The sequence below is a fragment of the Canis lupus genome, chromosome 9, assembly GCF_003254725.2.
Source record: "Canis lupus dingo isolate Sandy chromosome 9, ASM325472v2, whole genome shotgun sequence".
NCBI lineage: Eukaryota > Metazoa > Chordata > Mammalia > Carnivora > Canidae > Canis > Canis lupus.
In genome coordinates this window covers 56,027,725-56,040,078 of record NC_064251.1, presented here as the reverse complement: position 1 = coordinate 56,040,078, position 12,354 = coordinate 56,027,725, and the positions used below count along the sequence as shown (strand labels likewise).

The window sequence follows — 12,354 nt, the reverse complement described above, 5'->3', positions numbered from 1 at the left end:
GATCTCAGGGTCATGAGATCCAGCCCTGTGTTGGGCTCTGCATTGAACATGGAGCCTGCTTAAGATTCTCTCTGTCTCCCTCTGACCGCCCCCCCAAATATATATAACTTTGACTTTTTTAATGGAGAAAGGAACTCATAAAAATCATAATGTGGCCTTGAACATAGGTAAATTGTGTGTGGTTATGACTTCATGTATAAATATGAGCAGTTGCATTGAGTATGCACACATCTCTGTATCTGTGAGCATGCGGGTGTAGTGGGAGCAGTTTCCATAAATCTGAAGCAGAGGAAGAAGCTACTGGGAGGTCTGAGCCAAGGGCAGGAAGGGCAGGTGGCCCTGTGGGTTGCTGTCACCCAGAAACACCAGCAGGTGCCAAGGTGGTGCCCTCAAGGAGGGGGCTTGGGGGCTTGTTGTTCTGGAAGCTGCCAGCAGGGAGCGCGCCAAACCAGCTCTGTCTAGACTTTCGGCTAGCTGGCCCTGGGACTCCACACTTTTGGGCAGAGGGCAACCTTTATGCCTCAAGGAGGGACTGTGGCTTCACTTCACAGAGGAGGCCCACAGCAGGGAGTGTGATGGTCTGAGCCTATGGTGAGGTAGGACTGCTGGCCTTCCAGTCTAGAGTCCTCCCACGGCCTGGGCTGACCCAGGGACCTCCACAGACACTTCATTCACAGGCACCTGAGGGCTCTGCAGGCCACCTTTCCCAAGCCATACCCACCTACGACTCGCCATGCATCACCCCTCAACTTCTAGGACACAGGTCCTTCCTGGCCAACTGTCCTATAGCCCCAAGATCTGTCCTAAGTGTAATGAGAGTGGACTTTTAATTACTTCACACTTTCTCTGTGCCAGGCAGCCTGCCAGCACTATATAGATTCCATCACTTTAAAACCTACGAGAAAGGCTCCATCAAGAGTCTAAGTCACACATGTGAAGCCACAGTTAGCAAGCAGCAGAGCTGGAATTTAAACTCAGGACTCTGACTTCTCAGAGCCCGTATTCACTGCCACTGTGGGACAAGGGGGGGTGCTCCAAGCAGTGACATGGTGGCCCCTTGGGTCAGATTTGTATTTCCAGAAAGAAGCACAGATAGATGGATACTCAATGGGAAATAAGGGATTTTGGTCTAGTCACTCACATATTATGGATAGAGATACTGATGACTAGGGAGGAGAGACGATCAGCTCAGATTCCCCTAGGACATGGTCATCTGAGTCACAGTCCTGGCATGTTTCTCATGTGAGTAGGCTGGCTCTTCCAATAGACATTATGTACCAGGCAGAGAGTAAGCTGCTCCATAAACTTTTGTTGAGAGAATGAATGTCTATCACTCTCACCAGACAGTGAGCTCAGTCAGAATGAGGACTTGCCTCTGTTCATCTTTTTATCATTACCACTTGGCTCAGTGCCTGCCACAAAGTAGATGCCTATCTTTTCATTGCTTCAGCAAATATTTATTGAACTTCTATTACACGCCATGCCCTATGCTAGCTACCAGGTATGTAATGGTGAATAGGATACCTTCCTTTTCTTCAAGGAGTACACAGTCTAATGAAGGAGACAACTAATGAGGCCATTTGAATTTAGTATGAGCCTCAATATATAAACAGTTCTTATAAATCAATAATGAAAGACCAGCATCTCAATAGAAAAAAAAAGTGGGCAAGAGATACAAATTCACAAAACAGAAAGTAGTCAATAAACTTGAAAAGATGCTGAATCTTACTCATAATTAATAAAATGCAAACTAAAATGAAATACTATGCTCTGCCTCTTAGATAGGTTGAGAATAAGAAGATTGAGACTCACTAAATTGATACTACCATGCACTAACAGGTCATAATCCACAATCTGGGAAACACCAAGTTAGAGTGTTCATTGGTATAAGTTGTAGGGGGCAACTTCACAATAACAACATACATTACTCTTTGACTCAATATTTCCTCTCTAGGAATTTATCTTACAGGAACATTCACACATATACACAAAGAAGTATACATCTGGATGATCAATGCAGCATTGTGTGTGAGACAGAAAAACCTGGAGACAATCCAGTGTTCATCATTTGGGGGCTGGTCCAATATATTGTGAGTTATCCATACAGTGGGAAATGGTGCAGCCACTAAAGGGAGTAAGATTAAGATTGCCCTTAGCGTTGTAACATGGAAAGATGTATAGATTACATGAAAAAGGCAGGTTGATATCAAAGCTTACTACAAAGCTGCAGCAAGCAAAATAGTGTGGTACTGGCATAGACACACAGACCGCTTGAACAGAATACAGAGCTTAGAAATTGGGATCCCTGGGTGGCGCAGCGGTTTGGCGCCTGCCTTTGGCCCAGGGCGCGATCCTGGAGACCCGGGATCGAATCCCACGTCGGGCTCCCGGTGCATGGAGCCTGCTTCTCCCTCTGCCTGTGTCTCTGCCTCTCTCTCTGTAACTATCATAAATAAATAAAAATTAAAAAAAAAATGCACACAAACCAAAACTGGTTAAGAGAGACTTCCATTTCTCATTCTATTTTCATCTGCATTGACTGAAGTTTAAACAAGTAGGATGAATTTTTTCATTTATTTATTTTCATTTATTTCAAAATTTTTTCATTTTTATTCATTTCATGAATTTTTACAAGTAGGTATTATTTGTGTACTTAAAAAAAGACAAAGAAGGATCCCTGGGTGGCGCAGCGGTTTGGCGCCTGCCTTTGGCCCAGGGCGTGATCCTGGAGACCCGGGATCGAATCCCACATCGGGCTCCCGGTGCATGGAGCCTGCTTCTCCCTCTGCCTGTGTCTCTGCCTCTCTCTCTCTCTCTGTGACTATCATAAATAAATTAAAAAAAAAAAAAAGAAAGAAATAAACCCAAACAACTATGGTCAATTGATTTTTTTTAAGTCTTTTTTTCTTTTTTTTAAGTAATCTCCACATCTAACATGTGGTTTGAACTTATGACCCTGAGTCAAGAGTTGCATGCTCCTCTGACTGAGCCAGCCAGTTGCCCCTGGGCAACTGATTTTTGACAAACATGTCAAAATGACTTAATTCCAACAAATGTGCTGGACAGCTGGGTAGTCATATACAAAAGAATGGAGTGGGACCTCTAGTTCACCCAATCCACAAAAATTGACTCGAAATGAATCAATGACCTTGATCAACATTCTTGATCATTTCCTTTGATGCATGAATTTTAATTTTTACTAAGTCCAAACATAGAATAACCTTACAACCTGGCAATTCCACTCCTAGGTATACAATGAAAAGAAATGAAAATGCACATGCACACAGAAACTTGCACATAGAGATGCCTGGGTGGCTCTGTGGTTGGGTGTCTGCCTTCGGCTCAGGGCATGATCCCGGGGTCCTGGGATTGAGTCCCACATTGGGCTCCCTGCAAGGAGCCTGCTTCTCCGTCTGCCTTTGTCTCTGCCTTCTCTCTGTGTCTCTCATGAATAAATAAATGAATAATAATAAAAAAAGGAATAAGGGACGTACCAACCCACTCGGCTGTGCTTTGAAAACATTACACTGAGTGACAGAAGCCAGACATAGGAGGTCATGTAGTATATGGTTCCTTTCATATGATATATCCATAATAGGCAAATCCTTACAGTCAGAAGGTTAGTAGTTACCAGGAGATGGGAGGGAGAAATGAGGACTGATTATTTAATGGGGAAGTGTGTTTTTCTGAGATAATGAGAAAGTTCTGAAACTAGAGGTGGAGGTTGTACCATGTCGTGAACGCCCTAAATGCCACTGACTTGTGCTCTTTGGAATAGTTGACTGTATGTTATGTAAATTTCATCTCAATTTGTAAAATGTACAGTAATAAAAAAACAGCTGGTTGAAGAACAATATAACCCTAGTGGCCTTTTTTAAATTACAGAGAGACAAATAGGTATGTGACGGTGTGTGCATATATCCATACACATTCAGACAGTCTTCTTTCCTTATTATCGTGAGGAGCTGTAAAAAATAACCATGTAAGCCAAAATCATTCAAAGAGAACTTAATAATTAGTGGAAAAAATTATGATTGTTCTGTGACCTTGGGAAGTTGCTGTGAGAACATTAAAAACTCTCTAATGGTTTGTTTTAAATGTACAGAGAAATTAAAAAATAGTAAAACTGGAACGTCTGGGTGGCTCAGTGGTTGAGTGTCTGCCTTTGGTTCAGGGCATGATGCCTCAGTCCTGGGATCGAGTTCCACATCGGGCTCCCCGCAGAGAGCCTGCTTCTCCCTCTGCCTCTGTCTCTGCCTCTCTCTCTAGGTCTCTTATGAATAAATAAAATCTTAAAAAAAAAGAAAAATAGTAAAACTAAAAGCAATACATTTAATATTTACTGAATTACTAATGTAATATAAGTACAAAATAGTAAGAATTATGTGTTTTCTTTCTTTTTAAAAATATGTCAATGAGGGGTGCCTAAGTGGCTTAATCAGCTAAATGTCTGACTCTTTTTTTTTTCATATTTTATTTATTTATTAATTTATTTATTCATGAAAGACACAGAGAGAGAGGCAGAGACATAGGCAGAGGGAGAAGCAGGCTCCCCACGGGGAGCCTGATGTGGGACTTGATACCAGAACCCCAGGATCATGACCTGAGCCAAAGGCACACACTCAAACACTGAGCCACCCAAGTGTCCCTAAATGTCCGACTCTTGATTTTGGCTCAGGTTCTGATCTCAGGGCTGTGGGGGCTGTTCTGCATTTAGTGGGGGGAGTCTCCTTGAAATTCTTCCTCCCTTTGCCTTTGCCCCTTCCCCTACTTGTGCATACAGGTGTGTGCTCTCGCAAATAAATAAATATATAAATATTTAAAATTATATATATCAATGGGGTGCCTAGCTGGTTCAGTCGGTAGAATGTGCGACTTGATCTTGGGGTCATGCATTTGAGCCTCACATTGGGCACAGAGCCTACTTTAAAAAAATATCAGGGATGATCTTTGGGGTAGATACCCAAAGGAAATGAAATCACTATTTCAAAGAGATATCTGTACTCCCCTGTTCATTGCAGCATGATTCACAATAGTCAAGATACGGAAACATCCTATAGGTTCATTGATGGAAGGATGACTAAAGAAAACATGGTCTGCCTACGTATACAATGGAATGTTATTCAGCCTTAAAAAAAAAAAAAAAAAAGGAAAGCCTGCCATTTGCTACACCATGAATGAATCTGGAGGGTGTAATGCCAGTTGAAATAAGCCAGACAAAGGTTGTGTGGCGTCATTTATATGTGGGATTTTTAAAAATAGTTATTTATTTATTTTATTATTTTTAAAAGATTTTATTTATTCATTCATGACAGACAGAGAGAGAGGCAGAGACACAGGCAGAGGGAGAAGCAGGCTCCACGCAGGGAGCCTGACATGGGACTCGATCCCTGGTCTCCAGGATCACACCCCGGGCTGAAGGCAGTGCTAAACCGCTGAGCCACTGGGGTTGCCCGTATTGCAGAATTTAAATTTGCTAGGAGAGTAGACCTTAAACTTCTCTCTCTCTCTCTCTCTCTCTCATACACACACACACACACACACACACACACACACACACAGCTCTCTAAGGTGATGGATGTTAATTGATAGTGAGAGTCATTTCACAATGTCTACACATATCAAATCATCATGCTGTGCACTTAAAAAAAACCTTTTTTTACAGAAGGAGGGAGAGGGGGTGGGAGGAGCAAAGGGTGAGAGAATCTTAAGCAGGCTCCAGGCCCAGTGTAGAGATCTGAAGTGGGGCTTGATCTAATGACACTGAGATCATGAGCTGAGCCGAAATCAAGAGTTGGACACTTAAGCAACCGAGCCACTCAGGCACCCCCTCATTACGTTGTACACTTTGAATGTATGACAATTTTATTTGTCAATTATAATTCAATAAACCTGGGGGTAAATTATCCAGAGGAGCGTGACCAGTGCTTGGTTTCTAGTAGCATAACAGGATATAGAACAAGCATCTGTTCTCAGCATTCATGAGTTAACCAGCTCCTGAGTTTACATCAACTTCAAATATTTCATGCCTTGTACTTTCAAGGTTGTGAAGTAGATCTGGGTGTTCCTTTGATGTGATGTTTTTGCTGGCATCCCTTCCTCTGGGACGCCTTCATCCTTTTGGTCAGAAAGGCGTGCATTCTGTGTGTTGGTCAATCTACCTTCACTAAATTTCTCTGGTTGCATATCTAAAGTTTCTGGAACAGCAAACAACTGGGCTGTCAACTTTCCCACAGCCAACTCTTTGTTTCATCATTTCACTTAGGTTCAATGCAAACTTCCCATTCAGCCTTATCGCTTTGCATGTCTTTGCAGCACTTTCGTCTTTGTTGACCAATTCCCTCTCCTGGTTATCCATTTTTGTAGCCTGCCGCATGGGCTTATCACTGGGAGGCAGGAGGCAACACAACTCCAAGCTTTGGTATCTGTGTGTCAACTGAATAGCATGCACGGTGACCAATCACTGACAGGCTTTGAAAGAAGTGATGATTAGTCACCGACCACAAAGTACATCTGTTATTTCCACAGGGATTTGTGGACTACAGAGTAGCAAAGTTCGTACTTTATGAAATTACTCATAGTTAATAGAATATCACAACTGAAATTAGGACAGTGTTGTTGAGGCTAGTGTTATTTAACTGAACCTTGGTGCCTGAAACTCGTTCTGCTGTGCAAAGGACTGCTTGATTATGTATATGTTTGTACATAAGGCTGTCTCCAAGGACACTGCTAAGTTATTAATAGTGGTTTCCTTTGGGATTGGGTTGGAGTCTTATAAACTTCAATACTTTTTTTTTGGGGGGGGGGCTGTGAGGCTTTAGGATCAAACAGGCTTAGACTGAAGCCATTTACTAGCTGTATAGTTTTTAGCATATTATTAAAGCTTTTTTTTTATTAAAGCTTTTTTAAAAAAAGATTTTATTTTATTTAATAAAAGAGAGCAAGAAAAAGAAAGCATGAGCTAGGGGAGAGGCAGAGGGAGAGGGGCAAACAGACTGGGATCATGACCCCAGACGAAGGCAGACACTTAATGGACTGAGCCACCCAGGCACCCCAAATTATTAAAGCTTTCTGAGAACCATTTCTGAATCGGAATAATGATAGCAGCCACCTCATAGAGTTGTCGTGAGAAGTCAATGAGATGACACATGAAAATCACTTAGTGTGGTGCCCAGAAAGAGTCTGTGTTTCACAAATATCATCACTGTTATTGTTATTCCTCCAATATTAGCCAGAGTACTGCAGTGTGGGCACTGTGGGTGCTGTGGCAGCTCTCGGAAGCCAGGCCGCCTGGAGGGAGAGTGGATAGGCACCAGATGACCTTGAGGACACCTTCCAGGGTAGCTCCCCAGGCATCTAAGGTCTCAGGCTTCCATACTGCCAGGCCAGGGGCCAGCTGCCAGTGATTAGTGCCCTCCCCAAAAACACACGCCTCCATTAGCCTCCGCAGCTACTGGGCCACCTTCTTGGCCAGCAGGTGAATGACCTCTAGGGAAATGCCTCAGTGACAAGCCCCTGGCAGGCTGATGTCAGCTACACCTCCCATTGGACTAACCTTGCCAAGCAGCTTTTAGAGTTGGCCTGAATGTACATTTTGCAGCTTCCACACATTCTCTCCTCTTCCGAACATACAAATCACTTACTTTTGTTTTTTATTTTTTTTAGAGATAGGGAGAGAAGGGTGGGGGGGGGATGGCAGAGGGAGAGGGACAGAGAGAATCTCATGCAGGCTCCATGCCCAGTGCAGAGCCCAGTGTGGGGCTCGATCCCACGACCCTGAGATCATGAGCTGAACTAAAATCAAGAGTCAAAGGCTTAACCAACTGAGCCACCCAGGTGCCATTTTTTTAATTTTTAATTTTAAGTAGGTTCCATGCCCAACATAGGGCTTAAATATACTCTGAGATCAACAAGAGTTGCATGCTCTACCACCGGAGCCAGGCAGGCACCCCTCGTTTGCTTTTGTTTTTTTTTTTTTTTAATTTTTATTTATTTATGATAGTCACACACACAGAGAGAGAGAGAGAGGCAGAGACACAGGCAGAGGGAGAAGCAGGCTCCATGCACCGGGAGCCCGACGTGGGATTCGATCCCGGGTCTCCAGGATCGCGCCCTGGGCCAAAGGCAGGCGCTAAACCGCTGCGCCACCCAGGGATCCCCTGCTTTTGGATAGACACCTGTGCCCCTGCCTAGCATGCCCCCTAGTCCCAGCTCTGCCTCTGTGTCCACCTGGGCCTTCTTCTGAACTCACAGAGCACCTACTATACATCTGACCCCTATGTTAAATTCCTTAATCTTCAAAACAATCTACTAAGAAGGAATTATCATCCCTATTTTGATCAGAGGAGAAAAAACAAAGCTTACTCAGCTGAGAGCCTGAGCTGCGATTCAAATCCTGGTTTGCCTGGCTCCAATAGTCCAAAGTCTTTCCCCCAACATCCCTCTTTCAGGACGTGGGTGCTGCTGCCTCTATCAGCTCCCCTGGCTGCAGACTGCAGCCCTTGGGGACTGGAGCCATGCCCCTTTGGGCTTCTAATCCACATGGCAGCTTGCAAGGGCAGGCAAGGGAATTTTGGCTTTGCAGCCTGGCCCCATGCCACCTAAACCAATTCTATGCAATATGGAGAGTTGGTTTTAGTGTTTCTCAAAAGGGGTACACTTGGTGTTCGGGGCGAGTCAGTTCTTTATTAGACAGAGCTATCCGGTCTGGAAGGATATTTAGGATCTCCTGAGCTCAAATATCAGGGGCCTCCAAATACTGAGAAAACACAAACCATAGTGCCTCTGGAGAAGCGGCCTCAGGAGGGGGACCATGCCCAGGCAAGACCAGCCAGTTACATAACAGCCCAGAAAATGAAGGCATGGACATGGACAGAATGATCCCAAGCTTCACTCTGAACCAGCTATGGGACCTTGGTTGTGCCATGTTGCAAGGTCAGGCTCAGCTTCCTACTCTGTATAAAGGTGTAACAATGATGCAGTCATTCACAGAAAGCATTCAGTACAGGTCTTTGCCCACAGGAACCTGTCACTAAGAAGCTGTTAACTTGGGGCACCTGGGTGGCTCAGTTGGTTGAGCGTCTGCCTTTCAGCTCAGGTCATGATCTCAGGGTCCTGGGATCAAGCCCAGTGTTGAGCTGCCTGCTCAGTGGGAAGTCTGCTTTTCCCTCTCCCTCTGCTCCTTCCCTCTACTGTGGTTGCTCACTCTCAAACAAACACTAATCTAAAAAAAAAAAAAAAAAAAAACCACCAAAACAAAAACAAAACAACAACACAAAAACCCAATCCTTTCCACAAAACTTAGCTAACCAAGCAGGACAACAAAGTCTCTTGCCTGGTTTTTCTTTTTTTCCTCTTTTTTTTTCAATCTAAAAACAGAGAGTCTGTATAAGACAAAGGTTTCGTGAAAACTTGAGTCGATGGTTCTCCCGAAGGGAGGCAACATCTTGTCTGGAGAGATCTAAGAAGCATAGTGACTTACACACAGTTTCCCTTGACTTGGGAATTGGCAAAGGAGAAAGAAATGACTTCTGGTTTCCAGGCCACGGGGTGTGGTGGGTAGAGACCCTGAGTGAGACACAAAGTAGGTAGCTCACTCCTTATTCCTCCTGGCACAGGATCCAGTCCCAAAATCGAAATATCACTCTTTAAGGCAGTCTTACACATGGGGGGAGAGGGAATATATGAATTTATATATTTAATGCCCGGCAAGAATATTAAAGAGAGTCACGTCAGTTTTACAGATGGAGAAACTAAGGTTCAGAGCAGGGAAATGACTTACCCAAAGTCAGAGTCCCAGAAAAGCACAGAAAGACCTCAGCTGCAAATCCAAAGCTTATACCACTGTCCAGGAATGAGGAAGTAGGATGAGCATTTGCTGATTTTTTCAAGGAGCTGGCAGTGCCACATGGGATGTGGCCCCACATCTGTGGGGACAGGAGTGGCAGTGATTCCTCTCCCACAGTAGGTAGCTAGAGTGACTTTGGCCTGCTGGCTACAGAATCAGGGAAAGAGGTCATGCCCAACACTTGGCAATCTGAGAACCCATGTGAGCATAAACAGCCGGATAGACAGAAACTTCCTGTACCAGCACCTTTATTCATAAGGGCAGAGTTCCTGCTACAGCAAGTTGGCTGCCAATCTGGAGTGGGAAGGAATTCAGGTGTGGGGGTGGGGAAGGGGGTGTCCAGGTGAGAGGTGAATGTGTCAGTAAAGTTCTTCCTTGTTATTAACTTTCCTGTGTTCTTTATCGCCCCCACCTGGATTATAAAATCGGGAAGTCCTACTCTTCCGAGATACACAAAAGTTAAGTGTGGAGTGGAGGGTGGAAAGCCACAGATGTTGGCATGGGAAGACATTCTCCAGGGGGAAGAAGTGATTCATGCAGAAGCCAGACTGAACATTTCTTACATGCATGGTCTCTTATCATGTTGGTTACCTTCAGGGATGAGCACACCTCTGCTTGGGTCTCCAGCCTCATCATTCCTCCTTCCAGATATCCTACACATTTTTCAGACACAGATGAAAAGTCACCTACTTGGAGAAGCCCTCTCTGACTCCACCAGGGCTGAGCCAGATGTTCCTGCCACTGTGCTCCCAAGGTCTGAGCTTCCAGGGACCACAGAGCTCATCAGAGATGCTAATTGCCCATCACAGATGCTAACTGCTGGGTTGTCTGTCACCCTCACTAGACTTCAAGAGCAGGAACAGTGTGTCTGTCCTGTTTTCCACCAGATCCTCAGCCTCTGGAGGCTCAACTAGGACCGTAGATCTCCCAAAGCATTAGTGCTGATGATCTCTGGAAGCTGAGGGAGACCCCAGAGCCCAGCAACCTCTCAGTTAGTGAGGGAGTCGGGTCTTGTGGGGACCCCCTTTGGGCAACTTCCTTAATTTCTCTATGCTTCACTTACTGATCTGTAAAATGGGGGCTAATCTGCATGTAAAACACAAAGTAGATGGGAGCACCAGTGGCAGCTGTGGTCCTGCTTGCTAGTTCTTTGGTGAGGACAGGGAGGCTCAGGGAGGGATGTGCCAGGTTCACAGTCTTGAGGCTGGAGAGGGGCAAGCCTTGAACTCTAGTCTGGGCTCTGGCCTCCAGTGGTTCCTCTCTTCATTCTATATGTCTCCCTCTGATCTGTTCTATCTGTTCAATCAGTAAACAGACAATACACAGTTACTGGATGCTGACTGTGTGCCAGACCCCATGGTGGGTGTCACACGGCTGGTAACAAAAAAGCTTCCTAGTGGGAAGCGGGATAAGGAGACCCTGGTCATTAGTGTAAAACCCTCCAGAGGTCAAATTCCAGCTTCTCTCCTTCCTGGCCATGAGACATTACTAAAGTCCCTAATCTCTGAGCCTTATTCCCTCCTCTCATGACAGGGGAAAATCAGACCTTCCAGCAGGAGGGCTGAACCCAGGCACTGGCTCAAGGCTTGATGGATGGCGAGCCTTTATATCTCCACCAGCAATCAATCAATCAATCAATCAATCCCCCCCCGTGGCCTGGGTCCTCAGGGCTCCAGCTCTCCTGTCCGAGGCCACCACAGTTAACCACTGGTGCATCCTACCAGCCGGCAGGTGTGCACACCTGCAGACACGCACTCTCACACACGCTCTATTCCACAAACTGCAGTGCCGATCATCGCAGCTCTTTGGCCCTTCCTTGTTTCAACTAAGGTATCCTGGAAGTGGTTCCATGTTAGTGCATATGGAACATTTTTCGTTTTAGTGGCTGCACCGCGTTCCACGGTATGGATTATTTCTCAACGGGATTGCCGTTACTGCTGTCAGTGTGGGACCTGCGAGGGCTCGGGCTCCATGGAGAGGGTATCGGTTCCAGCCCCGGCTCTGCCCGCTAATGGCCGAGCTGCCTCGGATTTCTTCCTCTCCACTGACACTATCGCGGGGCTGGGGGTGCGGCATGTGATTGCAGAGAGGACCGTCCGAGTGCGGGTCGGTGTCAAGCGCGCGCAATTTATCCCCGCGGGCGGCTCCAGGCTGGGTTAAGATTTCGGCGCAGCCACTCCGCGGTACCAGCAGCATCAAACGCAGCGAGTATTCCGGCACAAACGAGCGCGGAACCGCTTACCAGGTCCTCCGGCCTCGGCACCCGGCCTCGGGGCAGCAACGCGCAGGCACCGGCTACTTACTCTCGCCGTGCGGGCTTCCCCGCTTGTCCCCCAGCTCGCCCCGAAGGTTACAGCCGGCCCTGTCCCCTTAAGAGGGCCGAGCCCGATCTAGGCTACTTCCGCCCCAAACCAACATGGCGCCACCTGGAAGCCGAGGGTGTGAAGACGCAAAGAGTGTTCCCACCAAAAAGATGGCGACTCCCCAGCCGCCGCGCTCGCGCCGGT

The 12,354-nt window shown here is 46.0% G+C and overlaps 1 protein-coding gene across 11 annotated transcripts in view; it reads right to left on the bottom strand.

Moving 5' to 3' along the window:
* Positions 1-12,248, bottom strand: part of KYAT1 (kynurenine aminotransferase 1) — a 36,752-nt gene extending 24,504 nt beyond the window's left edge. For 2 of the 11 annotated variants that reach the window (XM_025475392.3, XM_049114998.1), the window contains exon 1: positions 12,090-12,248. Coding sequence is in view for 3 of the 11 variants with exons in the window: in XM_049114996.1 (XP_048970953.1) it covers positions 9,782-9,926; positions 10,439-10,483 (190 nt within the window). In the remaining 8 variants the exon portion in view is untranslated. Of the gene's footprint in view, positions 1-9,781; positions 9,927-10,438; positions 10,501-12,089 lie in introns of those variants that run through there. The other 9 variants (XM_049114996.1, XM_025475390.2, XM_049114995.1 and 6 more) reach the window with 9 other exon arrangements.
* Between the last annotated feature and the right edge of the window lie 106 nt (positions 12,249-12,354).